Below are 24,443 nucleotides of genomic sequence, written 5' to 3'. Positions count from 1 at the left end.
AAATACATTTGGATCACGAAATAACTAAAAAATATTTTTTCAAAAATAACGGTCAAAAGTTTTTTTAATTTTTGATGTAAATTTGTAACAAACTTCTTTTTGAATATTTCTGAAACGTTGCTTTTTCTGTTCGCCACCATTAGGATATTTCTTTCTTAATTAAAGCAAAAAGGTAAATTATTATTTAGCAAATCATGTGAAAATTCAGTTACTATATAAAATTGAGTTATTGCTTTAAATCAGAACTCCTTACAATGTTTGGTTATTGAAATCTCGCGCGCTAGCCAGCAACACATTCAACAAATGAAAACTCAGACCTTACATTTAATCTCTTGAATCTCTAGTCTTAACATTTAATTTCTAGAAAAGTAACTAAATTCTTTCTGTGTATGGATATGTATGAAGCGTCTGCACATGGTTATAACTTTAGCTTCGTTCCATTTGTATTCGAAGCAATGAAAAGTGAATCTACAACGCGGTGGTTTAATGAGCAATATTCTTCAATTAATGATAAATATCTTCCACAATTTTCGGAAGTTCGAACTGTAAGAGGAACGGCATATACATTCAATATGATAAGTGCTGATGAAATGTTCAATTTTAACCAGTAAGTGACTAATTATTTAATATATTTTTCAAACCTAATCATATTTAATACTTTAAGCATCAGTTCAGAATTTGACTACACCAACAATATCACAACAAAGTCAAAAAATCTACAAAATTTCCCAGATTCACAACAGTATCCACTGATGTTTAACAGATCAGATCATGTCGAATTGACTATTAAACTATTGAAACCAGAAGGAAATTTTCTTCGATGTATTAAGCAGTCTTTTTTGATACATCATTATGACTTTATGCCAACGTTTGCTTCAAAATATGATTTTACTTCATTTGAATTTGGAACGATTATTGATGTGATTGTAACTCCAGAAATAACCAGAACAGATAGAAGTCTCAAAAAATTAAAACCAACTGAACGTGGATGCTACTTTGAAGGAGAAAAGGAATTGCATTTTTTCAATACATATTCTCAAAAGAACTGCGAGATTGAATGTGTGGCTAATTTAACTCTAGAAACTTGTGGATGTGTCGACTTTGATCAGCCATTTAAGACCCAGGAAGATATTTGTTTAAATATTTCAAGAAGCATTCCAACATGTGTAAATATCATTCAAAGTGAAATTTACTTATCATCTGACCATTTGCAACAAGAAAATTGTGCATGTTTGCCACTTTGTGACTCAATCAGCTATAATGTAAAATATTACACGATGCATGAGAAAGAAGATGTGAAATCCAGAAGCTATTGGTAATCAGTTTGTCCTTTATTTCAATTTGTAGTACAAGAGCCGTATGGCTGAGCAAATATTCGTGCAGATGTATATGTAAATGTGTATCTTCGAATACGATTTTAACCAACGCTACAGAGTTGGAAAATGAAATTTGAGCTTTGGCCATTCCTTTTCCGTTAATTTCAAATAAGAATGCTTATTGAAATTGCAATTAAAAGTTAATTTTTCTTTACTTCTTAGGCTAGGTCGGAATAATGAGACAACAATAAATATTAAAATAAACATGGACGACATCATTTTGTACCGAAGATATCAACAATTTACATCCATGGATGTTGTTTCTTATGTTGGTGGACTTTTGGGACTTTTTGCTGGCATTTCAATGCTTTCAATTGTTGAATTTATTTACTTTTTTACTGTTCGTTTAGTTGTTAATATTTGGAGAATTTATAGATAATTTGATAGAGTGCAGTTGATTTAGTGAGTTCTCTACTACTGATTTCGTGCTAATTTACCGATTAAATAAAACATATTTTTTTCTGTTTTAAATATAAAATTGCATGTTTTGAGATTATTAAACAGTATTAGAGATAGTAAAAACTATTTTATTTTAGTTTATGGTTTGAATGTGAAGTTGAGAGTGAATAAGTTATATTAAAGATCCTTCAAAGAGCTTTAGTTATTCAAAATGATGTTTATTCTTTGGAGTTTAAAAATAAACTAATATTTGCAAGAAGGGGCTATCTACTTCTAAAGGAAAAAACAACTAATCCTAATTCAAAATACAATTTGAATATTAAACGACAGTTACACAAATAACCAGTAAATATGAATCTTGATGTGCAAAAATATTTCAAATCTTCGACAATTCATGGATTAGTTTATATAACCAAGCGATATCACATTGTTGAAAGAATTTTCTGGATTATTGCTTTAATTTGTTCAGTAATTTGCACTTTAACGTTGATCATTGAGCTTGTGATCAAAGTTTGGAACTTTCCAATTGTGACTTACAATTCTGACGAATCAATTTCTGTGTCTGAGGTAAGTCGCTTAAGTCCAATGACAACAAATACTCATAAATATATTTCAGATTGATTTTCCAGCAGTTACAGTGTGTCCACGTCTAGTTCTTGATTATCACAAAAGTTGGCAATATGAGCCACGTATACGATATGAAAAGCATACCCTTATAAAGTATAAATATGAGCTTGAAGAAGCAGCAAAAGAGTTTGCAGATGAAAGACGATTCGGAAACATTAGTTATGTTGAATTTCTAAACAGAATGGAAAATGGAAGCATTAAACCTGAAGAATTGGGAGATAAAATGTAAAAAAATATTTTAACTGTTCAGACGGATCAAAAGCTGAACTGATCAGTTCCGCACTTTTAAGTTGGTCCAAATTTCAATAATTTAAAATTTTTTCTAGCCTCAAAAGCCTTCAAGTAGTCGATTTGATTTCAAATCATGGAGTATTCGCAAAACTGAATCTTTCAATTCCCGCAAATGATTTTTTGGATGACATCAATGAATTTTTCAAGGAATTTGCAAACGGTCCCTTTAAAATAGTATTTTTTTTATTCAATGCCAATCAAGAATATGTAGTGGAAATCATTACTCAATGGGGTTTATGCTTCACATACAACATTGCATTCAGTCATGATTTACTCAACATCAACTTAACGTCTAATGATTTTCATTATATTTATGCAGACAAGATGATTCGTAAACAAGAACATTATATCCGTTCTGTATCACCCCAAAATCTTCCATTAAAAGTTTCAACATCACAAAAGGGCTTATGGGTTGGTTTTACAGAAGAACGTTCCTCTAAACTTAAATTTAACGCAATCCAAAACGATTACGATGGGTATTTAGTTTTGATCCACGACCCATTTGAATTACCTTCAAAAAACTCAAAAAGTTTCAAGTTTAATAAAAGATTTCAAACAAAAGTTTTGATTGATCCGCAACTTAATACGATTGATGAAACACTAATGGAGTATGAGCCTGCTGAGTAAGTACTTTCACTAAATATTTACTTAACTTAATATAAGATAGATCCAGCGGACGAGGAAATCTGAATCTAACTCTACTAATTTTAATCTCCAAACTCACTTTCTCTAATTATTCTAGACGGAACTGTTTCTTAGAAGATGAAAAAATCCTTAAATTCTTCAAAAAGTACACAAAAAGTAACTGTGAGAATGAATGTTTAAGTAATTTTGTGCTGAGTCGATGTAAATGCGTTGAATACTTCATGATTCGAAGTCCTGAAACTCGAATTTGCTCAGCAAGTGAAAGAAGTTGCTTCAAAAAAGCCGAACAGGATTTTCAGGAGCAAATAGGAACTTGCGAGTGTTTAGAGCCCTGTGATCATGTCAATTATGAATATGAGATAGTTACATCGGGAATTTCAGAGTAAGAAAATAGTAAAAGTGTAGTATTAAATCTGGTATGTGTGAATGTATACACTTTTTTAATTTCCTTTGTAGCTCTAACATGATTGCGAACTATTTGAATATCGGTTTTCAAATGAATTACAAAACCAGCGAAATTAAGCAACAAGTTCGGAAAAAACAATTCACATTGGTTGACTTTTTGTCGTTTGTTGGTGGAATTTTGGGACTTTTTGCTGGATTTTCAGCACTTTCGTTTGTTGAGCTCATTTATTGGTTCACAATTAGAGTTTTTATTGAAAAATCAGACAACAAAATACATCCAATTAATGAAGCAAGTCAAAATGATTCAAAACCTGTGCAGATTAAAAGATCTTTGCAGCTATATTTTAGTAAATCATCAGTTCATGGAATGAGTTACATATTTGACACTTCTAGGATCAGCGGGTGAGTATCATGAAAATTCATTAGTTTATTTAAGTTCAATTAGTATAAATTTTTAGATTTTTATGGATAGTCTTCATCTTAACTTCAACGACATTTTCAATTCACATGATATTAAGTACAAGAGAAAGTGTACCCGACAGCCGAGTTATTGCTTATGATGATTATTTTAAACCTATTAAGAATGTAAGCAAAAAAATTTTCTTAACTGACTGGCGGTATAAAGTTAGCGTTTAGTTTTTGGGATGTAGGTACAGAGAGGTTTTGACCATGAAATCTCTTTCCTCATTTCAGATTCCTTTTCCAGCCGTTACATTTGTCCCACCATTCACATTTTGGTACAAGTCGTCAGATGTATATTTTATACTTGGGCCGACTAAGGCAAGAAGTGTTGGAAAGTTTAATGATGCTACATATGAAGCATATAAAAGGTATTTCTTTACTATCAAGCGATGAGTAAGTTACTCTATAAAACTAAGCTAATGTTTCAAAACCGAGCTTTTAACAATGTTTAGTTACTGAAATGCCACTAGCCAGCTAACCAAATTGAAATCTCTTAGCCATATTTTCTTAACTTTTAACTTTTAGAAAAGCAACTAAATATTTTCTGTGTTGGGAGTGGTATGAAGCATATACATTTGGTTATAACTTTAGCTTCGTTCCATATATAATTGAAGTTATGAAGAAAAACTTTCCAGCATATTGGATTAATGAGCAATATTCCTCATTTAATGGAAAATATCTTCCACAATTTTCGGAAGTTCGAACTCCAAGAGGAATGGGCTTGACATTCAATATAATTGATGCTCACGACATGTTCAATTTTAATCAGTAAGTGACTAATTATTGTATATAATTTTCAAACCTAATCATATTTAATACTTTAAGCATCAGTTCAGAATTTGACTACACCAACAATATCACAACAAAGTCAAAAAATCTACAAAATTTCCCAAAATCACTAAAGTACCCACTGATGTTCAATAGATCAGATCGACCCGAATTGACTATTAAACTATTAAAACCACAAGGGAATTTTGCTCGATGTATTAAGCAATCTTTTCTAATACATCACTATGACTTCGTTCCAACATTTACTGCAAAATTTGATTTTACTTCATTTGAATTTGGAACAATTATTGATGTGATTGTAACTCCAGAAATAACCAGAACAGATAGAAGTCTTAAAAAATTAAAACCAACTGAACGTGGATGCTACTTTGAAGGAGAAAAGGAATTGCATTTTTTCAATACATATTCTCAAAAGAACTGCGAAATTGAATGTGTGGCTAATTTTACTCTAGAAACTTGTGGATGTGTCGACATTGATCAGCCGTTCAAGGCAGTGGAAAATATTTGTTTAAATATTTCAAGAAGCATCCAACTTGTATTAGTGACATTCAAAATGAAATTTACTTATCATCTGACCTGATGCCTGAAAAAGGTTGTGCATGTTTACCACTTTGCGACTCAATCAGCTACAATGTAAAATATTACACAATGCATGAGAAGGAAGATAAGAAATACTCAAGCAATTGGTAATCAGTTTTTTGTATAGTAAAGCAATCATTTGAATATGTACATTCGAATAAGACTTTTCCCAACGATACAGAAGTGGAAAATGAAATTTGAGCTTTGTTCATCCATCTTGCATTAATGTCAAATGAGAATGCTTATTGGAGTTGCCATTTTAAGCTTAAGTTCTGATTAATATAATGAGTAAATGGCCTAATAAGTGGACTAACAAAAAAATAATAATAATAGAAAAATTTGCGTGATCAGAGCTCGAAGTCAATTTTCTAAACATAAAAAAAGCCTTTTACAATTTTTTTTTACTTGATAGGCTAGGTGGCAATAATGAGACAACAATAAATATTAAAATGAATATGGACGACATCATTTTGTACCGAAGATATCAACAATTTACATCCATGGATGTTGTTTCTTATGTTGGTGGACTTTTGGGACTTTTTGCTGGCATTTCAATGCTTTCAATTGTTGAATTTATTTACTTCTTTACTGTTCGTTTGGTTGTGGATATTTGGAGAATTTATAGATAATTTGATAGAGTGTTGTTCATTTAGTGAGTTCTCTACTACTGATTTCGTGCTAATTTACCGATTATTCTATTAAATAAAACATATTTTTTTGTTTTAAATCTAAAATTGCATGTTTTGCGATTAATCAACGACATTAGGGATAGTAAAAACAATTTTACTTTAGTTTATGGTTTGAATGTGAAGTTGAGAGTGAATAAGTTATATTAAAGATCCTTCAAAGAGCTTTAGTTATTCAAAATGATGTTTATTCTTTGGAGTTTAAAAATTAAGTATTATTTACATGAAGGGGTTAGCAACTTCTAAAGGAAAAAACAACTAATCCTAATTCAAAATACAATTTGAATGTTAAACGACAGTTACACAAATAACCAGTAAATATGAAGTTTGATGTGCAAAAATATTTCAAATCTTCGACAATTCATGGATTAGTTTATATAACCAAGCGATATCACATTTTTGAAAGGTGAAATCAACTTAAGATTGAAATCAGAAACTAGAACTTTATACAAAATTTGAAACGCATTTTTTTTTATTTTAGAATTTTCTGGATTATTGCTTTAATTTGTTCAGTAATTTGCACTTTAACGTTGATCATTGAGCTTGTGATTAAAGTTTGGAACTTTCCAATTGTGACTTACATGTCTGATGAATCAATTTCCGTGTCTGAGGTAAGTCGCTTAAGTCAAATGACAACAAATACTCATAAATATATTTCAGATTGATTTTCCTGCTGTCACAGTGTGTCCACGTTTAGTTCTTGATTATCACAAAACTTGGAAATATGATCCACGTATACGATACGAAAAGCATACCCTTATAAAGTATAAATATGAGTTTGAAGAGGCAGCAAAAGAGTTTGCAGATGAAAGAAGGTTCGGAAACATAAGTTATATTGAATTTCTAAATAGAATGGAAAATGGGAGCATTAAACCTGAAGAATTAGGAGATAAAATGTAAAAAAATATTTTAACTGATCAGACGGATCAAAAGCTGAACTGATCAGTTCCGTACTTTTAAGTTTGTCCAAATTTCAATAATTTAAATTTTTTTCTAGCCTCAAAAGTCTTCAAGTAGTCGATTTGATTACAAATCATGGAGTATTTGCAAAATTGAACTTTTCTATTCCCACAAACCATTTTATGGATGACATCAATGAATTTTTTAAGGAATTTTCTTACTCAGTCGATAGCGTGGTATTTTTTTTGTTCAATATAAATGAAGAATATGTAGCAGAAATCATTACTCAATGGGGTTTATGCTTCACATACAACATTGCATTCAGTCATGATTTACTCAACATCAACTTAACTTCTGATGATTTTCATTATATATATGCAGACAAGATGAATCGGAGAAAATATTTTATGAACCGTAATGTACCACCTCAAAATCTTCCATTAAAAGTTTCAACATCACAAAAGGGCTTATGGGTTGGTTTTTTAGAAGAACCAATTATAAAAATGAATGCAATTGAGAACGATTACGATGGGTATTTAGTTTTGATCCACGACCCATTTGAATTACCTTCAAAGAACTCAAAAATTTTCAAGTTTAATAAAAAATTTCAAACAAAAGTTTGGATTGATCCGAAGATTAATACGATTGATGAAACACTTATGGAGTATGAGCCTGCTGAGTAAGTACTTTGACTAGACATCTACTTAAACAAGTATAAGGCATATCCAGTGGATATGAATTCCTAAACCTTAAATCTAATTCTACTCCTTAATTATTCTAGACGGAACTGTTTCTTAGAAGATGAAAAAATCCTTAAATTCTTCAAAAAGTACACAAAAAATAATTGTGAGAATGAATGTTTAAGTAATTTTGTGCTGAGTCGATGCAAATGCGTTGAATACTTCATGATTCGAAGTCCTGAAACTCGAATTTGCTCAGCAAGTGAAAGAAGTTGCTTCAAAAAAGCCGAACAAGATTTTCAGAAGCAAATTGAAACTTGCGAATGTTTAGAGCCCTGCGATCATGTCAATTATAAATATGAGATAATCACATCGGGAATTGCAGAGTAAATAATTATTAATACCTCAAATTGCAATTATAAATTCTTCTTGTCACTCTTTTTTAGCACTACCTCAGCAGATGACCATTTGAATATCGGTTTTCAAATGAATTACAAAACCAGCGAAATTAATCAGCAAGTCCGAAAAAAACAATTCACATTGGTTGACTTTTTGTCATTTGTTGGTGGAATTTTGGGACTTTTTGCTGGATTTTCAGCACTTTCGTTTGTTGAGCTCATTTATTGGTTCACAATTAGAGTTTTTATTGAAAAATCAGACAACAAAATACATTCAACTAATGAAGCAAGTCAAAATGATTCAAAACCTGTGCAGATTAAAAGATCTTTACAGCTATATTTTAGTAAATCATCAGTTCATGGAATGAGTTACATATTTGACACTTCTAGAATCAGTGGGTGAGTACTATGAAGATTCTACTGATTTATTTAGTTAAGCTAAAATTATATAATTTTTTAGATTTTTATGGATAGTCTTCATCCTAACTTCAATAACATTTTCAATTCACATGATTTTAAGCACAAGAGAAAGTGTACCCGACAGTCGAGTTATAGCTTATGATGACAATTTTAAACCTATTCAGAATGTAAGCAAATTTTTTTAACACAAACTCAAAAGCAGGCGCTCCTGAACAATCTGTAACTACTAATCTGTCTCCCTAGGGCTTTGAAATTAGAGCTTAGTCTCATTGATGAAGCTTCAGAGAGTTTTTGACCATGAAATTCCTTTCCTCATTTCAGATTCCTTTTCCAGCTGTTACATTTGTTCCACCATTCACATTTTGGTTTCGGTTGTCACATATTGCATTTATGCTCGGACCATCTAGTGCAGAAACTTTTGGGGTGTTTAATGATGCTACATATGAAGCATATAAAAGGTATTTCTTTACAACAACAAAAAAATCAGACCTAACTATGATTTTTTTAACATTTAAATTCTAGAAAAGTAATTAAATTCTTTCTGTGTATGGATTGGTATGATGCATATATATATGGTTATAACTTTAGCTTCGTTCCATATGTAATTGAAGTAATGAAAAGTGAATCTGCAACGTGGTGGTTTAATGAGCAATATTCTTCATTTAATGGAAAATATCTTCCACAATTTTCGGAAGTTCGAACTGTAAGAGGAATGGCATATACATTCAATATGATAAATGCTGATGAAATGTTCAATTTTAATCAGTAAGTGACTAATTATTTAATATATTTTTTAAAATTAATCTTATTTAATACTTTAAGCATCAGTTCAGAATTTGACTACACCAACAATATCACAACAGGGCCTGAAAATCTACAAAATTTTCCAAATTCATTAAAATTCCCACTGATGTTTAATAGATCAGATCGACCCGAATTGACTATTAAAGTATTGAAACCAGAAGGAGATTATGCTCGATGTATTAAGCAGTCTTTTCTGATTCATCATTATGACTTCATGCCAACGTTTGCTTCAAAATATGATTTTACTTCATTTGAATTTGGAACGATTATTGATGTGATTGTAACTCCAGAAATAACCAGAACAGATAGAAGTCTCAAAAAATTAAAACCAACTGAACGTGGATGCTACTTTGAAGGAGAAAAGGAATTACATTTTTTCAATACATATTCTCAAAAGAACTGCGAGATTGAATGTGTGGCTAATTTTACTCTAGAAACTTGTGGATGTGTCGACATTGATCAGCCATTTAAGACACAGGAAAATATTTGTTTAAATATTTCAAGAGAAATTCCAACATGTGTTAGTATCATTCAAAGTGAAATGTACCTTTCATCTGACCATTTGCAACAAGAAAATTGTGCATGTTTGCCACTTTGCGACTCAATCAGCTATAATGTAAAATATTACACGATGCATGAGAAGGAAGATGTGAAATCCAGAAGCTATTGGTAATCAGTTTGATGTGCGGTTAAGCAATTCGAGCTTTGGTCATTTACTTTCCGTTATTGTCAAATGAGAATGCTTATTGAAATTACCATTTAAAGCTACAGCTCTGGTTAATACAGGATGAGTTGGTCTAGTAGGGGGTGTAGGACATTTGCCCACTGACACTTGCCCACTGGTACATTAGCCCACTGACATTTTCTCACTGGTACATTAGCCCACTGGTTCATATGCCCACTAGTAAAAAAAATTAAATAATATTTTTTTTTTTTTAATTTTTTTTTTTTTTGGTTTATTAACCTACATTATATATTTTTTTAAAAAAAATATCACATGATTTTCTAGATGACTGGATACTGTGTGCCAATTCTCAATACATAAATCTAGATCTATCAGGCTATCAGATAGGTGCCTGTGGAAATGTGTCTAGCTGTATCATGGTAGCTTTTGACTTTGTCTAGGCATTACCTATTGATAGACAAACAAATTTTCCTTTTTGTAGACTTGCCTAGCGAATGGCAATACCTAGACAAAGGCACTACCTAGTCAAAGGCAATAGTTTTTGTCTTTGCCTCTAATAGATATGCCTATGCCTAGAATATGTACCAGTGGGCATATGAATCAGTGGGCATTTGAACCAGTGGGCATATGAACCAGTGGGCTTATGTCCCAGTGGGCTTATGTCCCAGTGGGCATGTGTACCAGTGGGCTTATGTACCAGTGGGCATATGAACCGGTGGGCTAATGTACCAGTGGGAAAATGTCAGTGGGCTAATGAACAGTGGGCAAATGTACAGTGGGATTTTGTCGGTAACCCCTAGTAGGTTGCTATCTTTAAAATCAAGATTCAGCGGCTGAATTTCAAAGAAAAATCTATAGATTCGTGATCAGAGCTCGAATTCAACCTTCTGAACATGACTTAACCTTTTCATTTAACCAATTAATTTTTCATCACTCAACAGGCTAGGTGAAAACAACGAGACGACAATAAATATTAAAATGAACATGGACGACATCATTTTGTACCGAAGATATCAACAATTTACATACTTGGATATTATTTCTCATATTGGAGGACTTTTGGGATTATTTGCTGGCATTTCAATGCTTTCAATTGTTGAATTTATTTACTTCTTTACTGTTCGTTTAGTTGTGGATATTTGGAGAATTTATAGATAATTTGATAGAGTGTTGTTCATTTAGTAAGTTCTCTACTACTGATTTCATGCTAATTTGCCGATTGTTCTATTAAATAAAACATATTTTTTGGTTTTAAATATAAAATTGCATGTTTAATAAATAAACGACATTAGAGATAGTAAAAACAATTTTATTATAGTTTATGGTTTGAATGTGAAGTTGAGAGTGAGTTCAAAGAGCTTTAGTTATTCAAAATGATGTTTATTCTTTGGAGTTTAAATATAAACTAATATTTACATTGGTTAGCAACTTCTAAAGGAAAAAACAACTAATCCTAATTGAAAATACAATTTGAATATTAAGCAACAGTTAAAGTAAGAAAACTAGATAAAATATCACAAAAATAACCTCTAAATATGAAGTTTGATGTGCAAAAATATTTCAAATCTTCGACAATTCATGGATTAGTTTATATAACCAAGCGATATCACATTGTTGAAAGGTAAAATCAACTTAAAATTGAAATCAGAAACTAGAACTTTCTACAAAATTTGAAACGCAATTTTTTCATTTTAGAATTTTCTGGATTATTGCTTTAATTTGTTCAGTAATTTGCACTTTAACGTTGATCATTGAGCTTGTGATTAAAGTTTGGAACTTTCCAATTGTGACTTACATGTCTGATGAATCAATTTCCGTGTCTGAGGTAAGTCGCTTAAGTCCAATGACAACAAATACTCATAAATATATTTCAGATTGATTTTCCAGCAGTTACAGTGTGTCCACGTCTAGTTCTTGATTATCACAAAAGTTGGCAATATGAGCCACGTATACGATACGAAAAACATACCCTTATAAAGTATAAATATGAGTTTGAAGAGGCAGCAAAAGAGTTTGCAGATGAAAGAAGGTTCGGAAACATTAGTTATGTTGAATTTCTAAACAGAATGGAAAATGGAAGCATTAAGCCTGAAGAATTGGGAGATAAAATGTAATTTTAAATTATTGTAAAAATTTTGGAACTGATTGTTGCAAATGATTTCGTATTTTTCTAGAATCAAAAGTCTTCAAGTAGTCGATTTGATTACAAATCATGGAGTATTCGCAAAACTGAATCTTTCAATTCCCGCAAATGATTTTTTGGATGACATTAATGAATTTTTCAAGGAATTTCTAAGCGAGATATATCAAATAGCATTTTTTTTATTCAATATAAATGAAGAATATGTAGCAGAAATCATTACTCAATGGGGTTTATGCTTCACATACAACATTGCATTCAGTCATGATTTACTCAACATCAACTTAACTTCTGATGATTTTCATTATATATATGCATACAAGTTTGATCGAGGAAAATATTTAATAAACCGCAATGTACCACCTCAAAATTTACCATTGAAAGTTTCAACATCGCAAAAGGGCTTATGGGTTGGTTTTTCAGAAGAACCAATTTATAAAGTGAACGGAATTGAGAACGATTACGATGGGTATTTAGTTTTGATCCACGACCCATTTGAATTACCTTCAAAGAACTCAAAAATTTTCAAGTTTAATACTAAATTTCAAACAAAAGTTTGGATTGATCCGAAACTTAATACGATTGATGAAACACTAATGGAGTATGAGACTGCTGAGTAAGTTCCTTGACTAGACATCTACTTAAACAAGTATAAGGCATATCCAGTGGATATGAATTCCTAAACTTTAAATCTAATTCTGCTCCTTAATTATTCTAGACGGAACTGCTACTTCGAAGATGAAAAAATCCTTAAATTCTTCAAAAAGTACACAAAAAATAATTGTGAGAATGAATGTTTAAGTAATTTTGTGCTGAGTCGATGCAAATGCGTTGAATACTTCATGATTCGAAGTCCTGAAACTCGAATTTGCTCAGCAAGTGAAAGAAGTTGCTTCAAAAAAGCCGAACAGGATTTTCAGGAGCAAATAGGAACTTGCGAGTGTTTAGAGCCCTGTGATCATGTCAATTATGAATATGAAATAGTTACATCGGGAATTGCAGAGTAAATAATTATTAATACCTAAAATTGTTATTATAATTCTTATTGTCACTCTTTTGTAGCACTACCTCAGCAGATGACCATTTGCATATCGGTTTTCAAATGAATTACAAAACTAGCGAAATTAAGCAACAAGTCCGAAAAAAACAATTCACATTGGTTGACTTTTTGTCATTTGTTGGTGGAACTTTGGGACTTTTTGCAGGATTTTCAGCACTTTCGTTTGTTGAGCTCATTTATTGGTTCACAATTAGAGTTTTTATTGAAAAATCAGACAACAAAATACATCCAATTAATGAAGCAAGTCAAAATGATTCAAAACCTGTGCAGATTAAAAGATCTTTGCAGCTATATTTTAGTAAATCATCAGTTCATGGAATGAGTTACATATTTGACACTTCTAGGATCAGCGGGTGAGTACAATGAAGATCCTGATTCATTTAGTTAAGCTCAATCAGTATAATTTTTTAGGTTTTTATGGATAGTCTTCATCCTAACTTAGTCTTCATCACAACAAAATTCCTAACTTACAAACTGCTGTTGAATCAAAGATATGACTGTACTTCATTTACTACCAATGAACTAAATTATATCAAGAAGGAAATTGATGTCGTGAAAAATAGTGATGAAACAGAATGTATCAATACACTACAAGCTTGTTCTAGAGACTTAAAAAAGGTGTGGATTAGATTTGCAATTCGCAGAGCAAATAACTCTAGCGATTAATGATATATTTAATCAAATGAACATCAAATTGAAAGCACATCAGCTGAGAGCTGTACATTCGTAAACTCTACATTGGCATTAATTGTTGAATTAAAAATTTCAACAAAGCGCTGGAGCAATAAATCGCATCTTATTAGATACAGAGTCAAAGCTGATTGGTCGTTTAACATCCGGAATATTTTGAAGCCAGTCAAATAGGGCATCAAAATCAGGGAGATCAGAAATCCAATGTTACTTATGTAAACTCAATCAAAAAGCTGGATATATTGCGCAATAAGCTCAGAGACTTCAATTGTACCGTATCAGCTCAGGAATTTTAATATTTACAATTATTTTTTCTTCAAAAGATATACGTAAACAAAAATACTAAATTCAAATTTTTGAAACTGAGCAAATAACTGTATGATGACAATTTTAAACCTATTCAGAATGTAAGCAAATTTTTTTTTAAGCAAAATTTTTTTAGCACAAACTCAAAAGCAGGCGCTCCTGAACAATCTGTAACTACTAATCTGTCTCCCTAGGGCTTTGAAATTAGAGCTTAGTCTCATTGATGAAGCTTCAGAGTTTTTGACCATGAAATCTCTTTCCTCATTTCAGATTCCTTTTCCAGCTGTTACATTTGTTCCACCATTTACATTTTGGTTTCGGTTGACACATTTTTTATTTTTGGTCGGAGAAAAAAGTGCAGAAAATTTTGGGGTGTTTAATGGTGCTACATATGAAGCATATAAAAGGTATTTCTTTCTTAATTAAAGGAAAAAGTAAATCTTAATTTATAAAATCAAGCGAAAATTCAGTTACTCTAAAAAAGAGTTATTTCTTCCCATCCGAGCTATTAACAATGTTTGGTTATTGAAATCTCGCAACACATCCAACAAAAAAAAAATTAGACCTAACTATGTTTTTTAACATTTAATTTCTAGAAAAGTAACTAAATTCTTTCTGTGTTTGGATATGTATGAAGCATATCGATTTGGTTATAACTATAGCTTCGTTCCATATGTAATTGAAGTAATGAAAAGTGAATCTGCAACGTGGTGGTTTAATGAGCAATATTCTTCATTTAATGGAAAATATCTTCCACAATTTTCGGAAGTTCGAACTGTAAGAGGAATGGCATATACATTCAATTTGATAAGTTCTGATGAAATGTTCAATTTTAATCAGTAAGTGACTAATTATTTAATATATTTTCAAACATAATCATATTTAATAATTTAAGCATCAGTTCAGAATTTGACTACACCAACAATATCACAACAGGGCCTGAAAATCTACAAAATTTAGCAGATTCACAACAGTATCCATTAATGTTTAACAGATCAGATCATGCCGAATTGACTATTAAACTATTGAAACCACAAGGAGATTATGCTCGATGTATTAAGCAGTCTTTTCTGATTCATCATTATGACTTCATACCAACGTTTGCTTCAAAATATGATTTTACTTCATTTGAATTTGGAACGATTATTGATGTGATTGTAACTCCAGAAATAACCAGAACAGATAGAAGTCTCAAAAAATTAAAACCAACTGAACGTGGATGCTACTTTGAAGGAGAAAAGGAATTACATTTTTTCAATACATATTCTCAAAAGAACTGCGAGATTGAATGTGTGGCTAATTTTACTCTAAAAACTTGTGGATGTGTCGACTTTGATCAGCCATTTAAGACACAGGAAGATATTTGTTTAAATATTTCAAGAAGCATTCCAACATGTGTTAATAACATTCAAAGTGAAATGTACCTTTCATCTGACCATTTGCAACAAGAAAATTGTGCATGTTTGCCACTTTGCGATTCAATCAGCTATAATGTAAAATATTACACAATGCATGAGAAGGAAGATAATAAATACAGAAGCAATTGGTAATCAGTTTGTTGTACAGTTAAGCAATTATTCGAATTAATTTTTCTTCACTTAACAGGCTAGGTGATAATAATGAGACAATACTAAATATTAAAATGAACATGGACGACATTATTTTGTACCGAAGATATCAACAATCTACATACTTGGATGTTGTTTCTCATATTGGTGGACTTTTGGGACTATTTGCTGGCATTTCAATGCTTTCAATTGTTGAATTCCTTTACTTTTTTACAGTTCGCTTGGTTGTTGACATTTGGAGAATTTTTAAATAATTTTAAATTTTTGCAAGTATTGAATTTGTATTGTTAGTAAACAAACACCTGTTAATTCAGGATCGTGTCTATTTGATTAACTTTTATTAGGAGGTGTGACAAAATAGTTACACTAAAAAAATTCCCAGTTTAAAATTTAATTAACATCTAATTTTTCATTTCAAAAATAACTTTAGTTATCAGCTTGCCTTAATTATCACCATAAAATTCCAGAAAACTAATGAAAATTGGATCTACGTCACTAAGGCTACTGAGTCAATGTTCAATTGTCTGATGATTTGACTTAAATAGTTTAACTCCGAATATTAATTACCGAGTGGGATTTGAACCCACGCCATACTAATTCCGGTCGTATGCTCCTACTACTGAGCTATCGGACTATACTCGACGGTATGGCAAAGCGACATAGATAAATCATATATTTTCTGTATACCCCTAGTGTATCACCTTTACTAAAGCACTCTTAATGATACATAGTTGACAGACCATTCCAAGAATTCCATTCCAGCAGTGTCTTTGGGATTGAGGAGAGCAATGAAGAAATAACACTGACTAATTCTTTAACATTATATAATACATGCACGACACTGTACAAAAATTCTTAAACATATATATTCTCAATAAAAGTCACAAGATATTAGTCTTGAGTTTCAGTTGCGGATGTGCTGTCGATTTTTTATCTTAGTTCAAAAATAATTCATTTTAAATATTTTTTTAAAATGCTCAAAATATTTTTTATCTATACAACAATTCTGTGCCTTTCATATGCCCAGAGTCCAACATTCGTTTGCTTTCCTGCAACTTTGCAGTATCAAATTCCTAAAGTTACAGGATCAGGATCAGCTAGTGTTTCAAATGTAGAAACAACTGGTGCTGGATATTCAAGTATATTAACAAGTGAAATTTTTGGTTCTGGTAGTGCTAGTTCAAGAATTTCAACAAATGAAATCACAGAAGAAGTTCCGACACCAATTGTGGCTTCTGGAAGTGGAAGTGTCAGTGTAATTACAAAGGAACTATCGGAAAAAACTACAAAGAAGCCTAAGAATCTACAATTTATTGATGAGAAACCAAATTTCAAGGTTGCATTTGATACTGGTGATTTTAAGCAACACATTCAAGGAACATCAAGAAGATTTCAAAATTCAAATGGAACGATCAGTATTGGAGAAGGACAATATGGAAATTACTCATATACTGGATCTGATGGAAAAGTACGAACGGTTGTGTTTACAAGCGATGAGAATGGTAAAAAATAATAATTATTATTCTTGGACTGTCTTAAATTGCTTTAATTTCTTCTAGGATATCAGCCGAGATTTATTAATAATTAAGTGATATATAAATTATTCAAAATGACTGTGAATTAATCTAGAATAGCGATGGTCTGTTAATTGATCATAAAAACGGCCCTAAGTCTGTGTTGTCCGCTTCGGAACACCTTGTTGTTAGGCCTTAACCATCCCAGAGTCACACCAGATTTTAATCAAATCTGACACCAAGTCCGACAACATTTCAGAGTCACGCCAGCCTTAAAATAAATCTAGCATCAAACCAGAGTCACACCGGCCTGTTGCCGGATTTTGGATCAATTAATCGGCCTGTGCCATCCGAGATACTACTTTATAATTAGATTTCAAATTAAAATTTTTGCAAATTAAATAATATTGATTAAAATTTAATTATCACTATTTACAATATTAAAAATGAAGCTTTAGAATAAAATTTTTGATACTAAAAACAATAACAATCCAATTTAGAAGCTCCGTTTCAGTTCAGTCGTGAATCATCAGTTATAGCAAAGAAATAATGATTATTTTAATTTTACACATGCCACACTTTTGCTAATAAATAGTGAATCACAAAAAGATATAAATAGTAAAGAACGACGTATTTGAACATCACAAGGTAAGATCACCAAATAAGACCAATTTTTAGTTTAATTAATACAGATTAAATACAGATCATATGAGAACAAAATTGAACAATTCAGGAATGTCGACCAACCTTAGCCTTTAGCGAATTAATCTTGAAGTCTTCATTTCACTTTTCAATAACTCAAAAATCACGAATATAAAAACGCTGCACATGTTAATAAAAAATTTACATTCTCGATGTTGAATGTCATGAATGAATCTGTTCACAGTTTTGAAACATTTTTCAAAAATATACAAAAATTGGTCATCTTTTTGGACTATAAAAATCGAGCATTTGTCTAGTTTTTTTATCAGTTACTTTAAAGACGTCAAGACAACCCATTACAAACAAAAATAAAAATGTTCAAATTCTTAACAGCATTCACTGCACTAGTTTGCATTTCACTTGCATTGCCACAAGGAACAAAGTCATCAAAAGACAGTGAAGCAACAATTGTCACTAATAATTTTACTGATGATGGAGCTGGCAACTTTGCATTCAATTTTGAGACAAGTAATGGAATCAAGGAGGACGCTAAAGGAAACTTGAAAAAAATTACTTCTGAAAATGGAACAGAAGGACTCGGAGAAGTTCAACAAGGCAGTTATTCTTATGTTGGAGATGATGGAAAGACGTATGTGCTTAAATGGGTTGCTGATGAGAATGGTGAGTATGATGTTAATGTTAAATGTAATTAAAGATCATTTCGGAAAGCACATGGCATGGAAATTGTCAATGATACAACTCCAGGTCAGCGTGACTCTGGCCCCAGATCAAATTCTTTGAAATCTTGTTCAGCTCAGAATCAAGTCCAGCTGGGGTCGGATTTTTGACCATTTCTTCGTCATTTTCCGGGTATATTAAGCCGGCCTAAGAGTTTGAAGCTGTGCTTCTGAAACTATGCTTTGAGATACATTAGAGTGTAGCCGAAACCTTTATGCAGAGTTGGCAGGACTCTAATATAGAGTCGTCTTTTTGAGTTTTCTCCCAAGGTCCTCCCAACTTGGCCTTTAGATGTGTCACAAAAAGTATGGCAACCCAGGAATTATATGGAGAAGGTTTTGCTAGATTTTGCTATTCAATTTAATTCTAATTCAACTTTTAATTCTATTTAATCTTAATTCTATTTTCTTATTATATTGTCCATATAGGATTCCAACCTCAAGGTAAGATACATTTTTAAATCACATATTGATTACCTTATTTACCATTTGTTTTCTTAATTACAGCCGACTATATCCCAACAACACCAGCAGTTGATCCAAAAATTGATGTCCGTACTTCAACATAAAGGTTGTAGTCAGATTAGAATATAAAATGCTTAAGACTATTTTCTAATTTTAATCTAATTTAAAATTATAGTAAATTTTATAAATTTTTATACAGAACTGCCCGAATATAAACTTTAAAAAATCACTCAAATTCAGAATTTTTCATTGCCAAATGAATTAATTACAGCAGCTTTATATTCGCCAATTCATCATAATTTCAAGGCTCATATACTTGTTGACTATTTTACAGAATATTAACTTTTTTAATTAATAATTGCAATAATTTATTTGTTCAACATCAAAATCAGTCACTCCTCTCTGATCTCGTAAAACAAATTAATGTGCAATAAAAAGTATTGCTTAAATGAAAATTAAATTGCAATATTTTTTTGATTCTGTTGAAAACATCAATTTTTGCCTTTTTATGTGTTTGATTAATTAATCAATAATTGCTGCTTTATGGATTGAACAGCATTAATTAAAAGTGAAAAATTGTGATTTTATATTCAAGTATATTTCAGAACAAATGAAATGGTAATTTATTAAAATGAATATAAAATCAATAATTGACCCCGGAAGGTACATGACGTAGAAATGGTTGAAAATACGACTCCAAGTTAACGTGACTCTGATGGGTGTCAAGCATGATTCGACGAAATTTGACCTTAGATTAGATTCAAGTTGGACTGAGGCAAGGGTGTAGTTGGATATGAGGCAAGGGTGTAGTTGGACCTGAGGCCAGTTCGTAGTTGGACATGAGGCAAATGCGTAGTAGAACCTGAGTCATGGGTTTAGTAAGATCTAAGGAAAGGAAGGCCAGGTCCCTTCCCCTTCCTATATCTCCTTTTTGGAAAAAAAATCTTCAATTTGCTAGGATTTTTGATGAAGAAAGCCCAAAGCACCCAATCGTACTCGCACTTCCCTCAAAACAATTCTTGCTGCGCTCATTGCTTCTACCAGATTGTCGACTATCTCTCCCTCATATGCTTTCCGGAAACTGTTTTACAGATAATTTGTAGCGACAGTTCATTTTGTTGTATTTTTATTCATAAAATTACGGCTAATGGATGTAGCATGAGTACTTTAATGTTTAATTACTGCCATTTAATTCTGTCACTAGGTAACACTAGGTAGCATGTTCTCTAAAATTAAACACAACCTTTTACCCTTTGATATCTGACATATGATTTTGCCATCAATATCAATATGATGTAAATTATAAATTGAAATCCTAGATGTTAATGTATGTTGAGAGTAATTCAACCTCTTAGTGATTGTATCGAATTGTCATTTACACTGTTGAGGATGATTGTATGATCATTATTAGAAATTTGAGAAGTTTGTTTTATGAAAATGGATAGAAATGAATTGATTGTGTCAATTTACTGATGGAATTGGCATTAAAGCTGTTCGAAGTATCTTCCATACTTAGTAGTATTTGCCCCTTAAACTTATGCAATTGTATGGACTGGTTTTGTAGAAACTGTATCGTGCTTAGCTGTGTTGGAGATTGTGGTAAGTGGTACGTCAGTGACAGAGCCAGATTCGGACAACATCCATGGAAGGTCATGGTTCACAATTTATATGTACGGTCAGTGTAGCAAGTGAGTAAGTATGGACAAGTTTATGCTACTGGATGATTACTTATATTAATTAGATTCCCTAAAAAGAATACAATTCATCATAATTATGCCAAAAATCTGAAGCATTATCAAAGTGCAGCTATCCTGAGCCATACATTACTTATTGCTTTTCAATATATCCAACTGGAAAATAGTTCAACCTTTATATTATTTTAAGCACTTTAGGTAACTTTTTGATAAAACAAAGTGAGTCATTATGCTATCTTAAAATAAATCTTATCTTTTTTCCGTCCATAAATCCAGTCACAAACTTTATTCACAGAATTCTTTTTCATCGCACACATTTATAGGTATTTTTTTATTTATTAACTGATGACACCTTTATGCTTAAATGTATTTTTTTGGTTATGTAACTCCAGCCAGCTTACAATGTACCAACTAACGATCCATCCTCTCTCCACAATGTCATAGATCCTCGCAAATTCATTCTGTATTGTCTTAATTCAGCACTTCCTCCATAGTTGTTGTAGCAATTTTGAAGAGCTGTATGGACAAGGTTGATGTTTCCTGGATTAATATTTACAAAGTTTTGTGAGACACATGCATTTGTTAATAAGCTCAATGTCGTCAAAGCATCCAAATTACTCAAGAATCTGCGACCAATTGCATTGATTTGATTTGATTGAGCGTGGAATTGGGTGAGTAATCTGGTTTGTGACAATAATATCTGAGGCAAATTAGTCAATTGATTGTTATTCAAGTTGATAATTGTCAAGTTTGTATTGCGTGAGAAGAAGCCTTGATTGATTTCAGTCAACTGATTTTGCATCAAGTTGAAGTGTACGAGGCTGGTTGCTCCATCAAGTAAATTATGAGGCAAGGATGCGATTTGATTGTTTTGTAAGTTAAGAATTTGAAGATTTGGAGCTCCAGCTAAAGAATTAGGAGCAATGGTATTAAGTCCAGCTCCAGTAATGACGATTTGTTGTAAATTGCTGGCATTTAGGAAGGCATCTTGTTGGAATCTCATAGTATTACCAGCTACTGCAGCAGTAAAGCTGTAAACTCTTAAGTTAGGGAAGCTTGTAAATGCTTGTCTGATGATAAAGTATGCTCTGGATCCTTGGATATTTAATCTTTCAACGGTGGCATGACTTTGGCCTGGCAAATGAGTTCCAGTAAAAGCATAATTCGTAATTTCATTGTCAGGAATAATTAATGCGGTTAAGAAACATTCATAAAATCCTTCAAAATTACGGAATGTACATGGTAGATTAGTCACTTGTGCTGATGTTGACGGAAGTGATGAAATACACAGTGATAAGATGGCACTGAAGGGAAAACCCAATTATTATATGGTAATCAACTTGCTTCACTAGATTGACAATCTATAATCCTTAATTCTTATTCTAAATACTCACAAAGTTATAATACTCTGCTTCATGATTGCTATTCCTTACTCCAACCAGGTTCACCTCAAAAATTCGACTAACCTAATGTCTTCCTGATGATTTAATAAACATTCAATTTTTATTTATTATCTATCAAAAATTAATCTGAAGAAGTCAGTCGATATCTTATCAGATGGATTTAGAAACTGTGACTTTTTTTTTGCTTGAATATCTTCAACTTATCTTAATCCTATCAAAGATAAATGTATTGTCTTATTTTTGATAACATGGAACGAAGTCAAATACCAAACGGTTGTGTCAGACTTTGATGTCATATGCAGGATGAGGGTGCAGTTGAATGTTCAATTATAAGCTTTCCAATAAGCTGGAACCTAGAAATCTCTTTACTTGCTTCGCTAGTCGTGCAGATCAATTGCGATCCATGACCTTAAACATCTTCTAAAGTTGGCTGTGTCGATGATTTACGTCTGTCAATTATCGATACCAAATGCTATCTCAATTGACAGTTTCTCTCCATGAGTTCTTGGACCTTAATGAGCTTGTTAAGTAGAACTTCCATGGATCTCCTAACAACATATCCTACCCATACATTATCTTGATTCTTCTCACGATGTCATATTCTCTATCTTATCTGCTTAGCGTCGTATTCTATGACTCTGATTCACTACAAGGCATGAAAGCATCTTATACATGAACAGTTAAGTGATCCTGAGATAACTTTTTGAAGGCAGTAAATTCCTAATTGCCAAGTAAGTTAGACTTGAGGAGTCAAAATCCCCTGCTGAATCTACAGAGTCGTATCAAAATTGTTGCTGATGATAGATCCTAGATAGGCAAACGTATTGACTACCTTAAGCAACTAGCGCTGACCAATTATCACAAATGATGAAATTTAGTATCTCAAAAAGTCACAGAGATAACACAAAAACTGATTAAATGAATATCCTTTAACACAATCGACTTCCGACATCAAACAAAAATCAAATTTCCATTTCAACAAACTTTCTCAGTCAGATCATCAAACTTCAACATTTATCCTCGACGAGCTTATAAACTCAAATCGACACGTGTCTCTTTCCATCAGCAAACAATCCATTCAACAAAGTTCCTTTAAAAAAAACTTTTACTTAAATTGAATCCATGATGGGGATGAAGCAAATAAACAAGTATTTATCTATCGTCTCAAATCACCCAAAAGCAAACAGTCGTCGTCGTCATCATCATCACCAGTAATTGTTGCCATCATATTATCACAGTTATTTATCGCCATGCTCAATAAAATCATGAAAATTTTCTTCTTCTTTCTTTTGATTTTTTTTTTTTTCATCATTAAATGTCATAAATTTTATCTTTCAATAAGAAATCTATTACGATGCGGCCATCATGTCTTTTTTTTTTGTGAGTAAGTAATAATAATATCGATATCATCCACAGCAAACAAAAAGGAAATGAGAGCAAAAAATATAAGGAACAGAGAATATCTATAGTATCTTTATGACATTGTGAATGAAATGAAATGAAATGAATGACTGAGTTAAGGTTGTAGCAGGCGAAGGAGTGGAAGCTTTTGTAGGATGAGGAATAATCATTCATTGCTTTTTGATGTGATCAAATTGTGTGGAAATTTTTATTGTGTTTTTTGAGGGCATTTAAGCTTTTTTCGAATTATTTTGATGTTTTTATGCTTTTTTTTTGTGTTATTTTGAGGCTTGTTGCTTACTTTCTACTTTACTGGCCGTAAATATCTATTTTGATCAGGAGTCTCTCATTGATGTTGTGTAAACTTGGATCTCTCTATCACTGGGTAACGCTTGTCAATTTTGCAATCTCTATGGACAACCTCTTTCTACTGAACGGCGCAATCCAGAGCGTCACACGGACGTAAGGTCAATAATGCGATTTGACCGTTAATACGGCGATAAAGCTGTGCCTAACTGGTATGTTGCGGTAAGATGTACCCGAACCATGGAACACTGGAACAGTATTTTAGTGATACTTAGGTACGGTACAGTCCACATGTACCGAACTGTACCAATCAGTCTCGATATGAATAAAAATGAATTTTCTAAGTTGAAATAATCAACAATACATAAACA

General features: G+C 31.9%; 5 protein-coding genes across 5 annotated transcripts; 4 read left to right on the top strand and 1 right to left on the bottom strand.

The window, feature by feature from the left end:
- Positions 1-3,017: 3,017 nt before the first annotated feature.
- Positions 3,018-10,134, top strand: LOC139092007 (uncharacterized). The gene is made up of 7 exons (XM_070642287.1): positions 3,018-3,169; positions 6,741-6,870; positions 6,920-7,074; positions 8,758-8,824; positions 8,979-9,115; positions 9,180-9,422; positions 9,480-10,134. The coding sequence occupies exons 1-7, from the start codon at positions 3,018-3,020 to the stop codon at positions 10,132-10,134; spliced, it is 1,539 nt and encodes a 512-aa protein (XP_070498388.1).
- A 1,807-nt stretch (positions 10,135-11,941) lies between these two features.
- Positions 11,942-15,892, top strand: LOC139092006 (pickpocket protein 19-like). The gene is made up of 4 exons (XM_070642285.1): positions 11,942-11,971; positions 12,021-12,256; positions 14,939-15,181; positions 15,238-15,892. Exons 1-4 carry the CDS (start codon positions 11,942-11,944, stop codon positions 15,890-15,892), a joined length of 1,164 nt encoding a protein of 387 aa, XP_070498386.1.
- Positions 15,893-16,823: 931 nt separating this feature from the next.
- Positions 16,824-17,887, top strand: LOC139091998 (uncharacterized). Its single transcript, XM_070642276.1, has 2 exons — positions 16,824-17,412; positions 17,470-17,887. Exons 1-2 carry the CDS (start codon positions 16,884-16,886, stop codon positions 17,496-17,498), a joined length of 558 nt encoding a protein of 185 aa, XP_070498377.1. The 5' UTR covers positions 16,824-16,883; the 3' UTR covers positions 17,499-17,887.
- A 531-nt stretch (positions 17,888-18,418) lies between these two features.
- Positions 18,419-19,264, top strand: LOC139092005 (endocuticle structural glycoprotein ABD-5-like). The gene is made up of 2 exons (XM_070642284.1): positions 18,419-18,747; positions 19,233-19,264. Exons 1-2 carry the CDS (start codon positions 18,441-18,443, stop codon positions 19,262-19,264), a joined length of 339 nt encoding a protein of 112 aa, XP_070498385.1. The 5' UTR covers positions 18,419-18,440.
- Positions 19,265-21,186: 1,922 nt separating this feature from the next.
- Positions 21,187-22,455, bottom strand: LOC139091996 (phospholipase A2 inhibitor beta-like). The gene is made up of 2 exons (XM_070642268.1): positions 22,357-22,455; positions 21,187-22,266 (listed from the first exon to the last, which is right to left on the bottom strand). The coding sequence occupies exons 1-2, from the start codon at positions 22,377-22,379 to the stop codon at positions 21,360-21,362; spliced, it is 930 nt and encodes a 309-aa protein (XP_070498369.1). The 5' UTR covers positions 22,380-22,455; the 3' UTR covers positions 21,187-21,359.
- Between the last annotated feature and the right edge of the window lie 1,988 nt (positions 22,456-24,443).

This window comes from Chironomus tepperi, unplaced genomic scaffold (genome assembly GCF_022539635.2).
Source record: "Chironomus tepperi strain 1889 unplaced genomic scaffold, CSIRO-AGI_Ctep_v1 contig_284, whole genome shotgun sequence".
Taxonomy (NCBI): Eukaryota; Metazoa; Arthropoda; class Insecta; order Diptera; family Chironomidae; genus Chironomus; species Chironomus tepperi.
The sequence above is the reverse complement of the archived record's forward strand: the minus strand, read 5'-3'. Positions and strand labels throughout refer to the sequence as shown.

What these genes read in the sequence shown, in the direction of transcription:
- LOC139092005 (XM_070642284.1), top strand. Translation starts at nt 18,441, where the DNA reads ATGTTCAAATTCTTAACAGCATTCACTGCACTAGTTTGCATTTCACTT. An exon ending in ATGGGTTGCTGATGAGAATG is followed by an intron (nt 18,748 to 19,232) that starts GTGAGTATGATG and finishes TTGTCCATATAG; the next exon opens with GATTCCAACCTCAAGGTAAG.
- LOC139092007 (XM_070642287.1), top strand. Translation starts at nt 3,018, where the DNA reads ATGATTCGTAAACAAGAACATTATATCCGTTCTGTATCACCCCAAAAT. An exon ending in AATCAATTTCCGTGTCTGAG is followed by an intron (nt 6,871 to 6,919) that starts GTAAGTCGCTTA and finishes AATATATTTCAG; the next exon opens with ATTGATTTTCCTGCTGTCAC. An exon ending in GAAATGTTCAATTTTAATCA is followed by an intron (nt 9,423 to 9,479) that starts GTAAGTGACTAA and finishes TAATACTTTAAG; the next exon opens with CATCAGTTCAGAATTTGACT.
- LOC139091996 (XM_070642268.1), bottom strand. Translation starts at nt 22,379, where the DNA reads ATGAAGCAGAGTATTATAACTTT. An exon ending in AAGCAGAGTATTATAACTTT is followed by an intron (nt 22,267 to 22,356) that starts GTGAGTATTTAG and finishes TTTTCCCTTCAG; the next exon opens with TGCCATCTTATCACTGTGTA.
- LOC139092006 (XM_070642285.1), top strand. Translation starts at nt 11,942, where the DNA reads ATGTCTGATGAATCAATTTCCGTGTCTGAG. An exon ending in GAAGAATTGGGAGATAAAAT is followed by an intron (nt 12,257 to 14,938) that starts GTAATTTTAAAT and finishes TTTAATTTCTAG; the next exon opens with AAAAGTAACTAAATTCTTTC. An exon ending in GAAATGTTCAATTTTAATCA is followed by an intron (nt 15,182 to 15,237) that starts GTAAGTGACTAA and finishes TAATAATTTAAG; the next exon opens with CATCAGTTCAGAATTTGACT.
- LOC139091998 (XM_070642276.1), top strand. Translation starts at nt 16,884, where the DNA reads ATGCTCAAAATATTTTTTATCTATACAACAATTCTGTGCCTTTCATAT. An exon ending in GTTTACAAGCGATGAGAATG is followed by an intron (nt 17,413 to 17,469) that starts GTAAAAAATAAT and finishes AATTTCTTCTAG; the next exon opens with GATATCAGCCGAGATTTATT.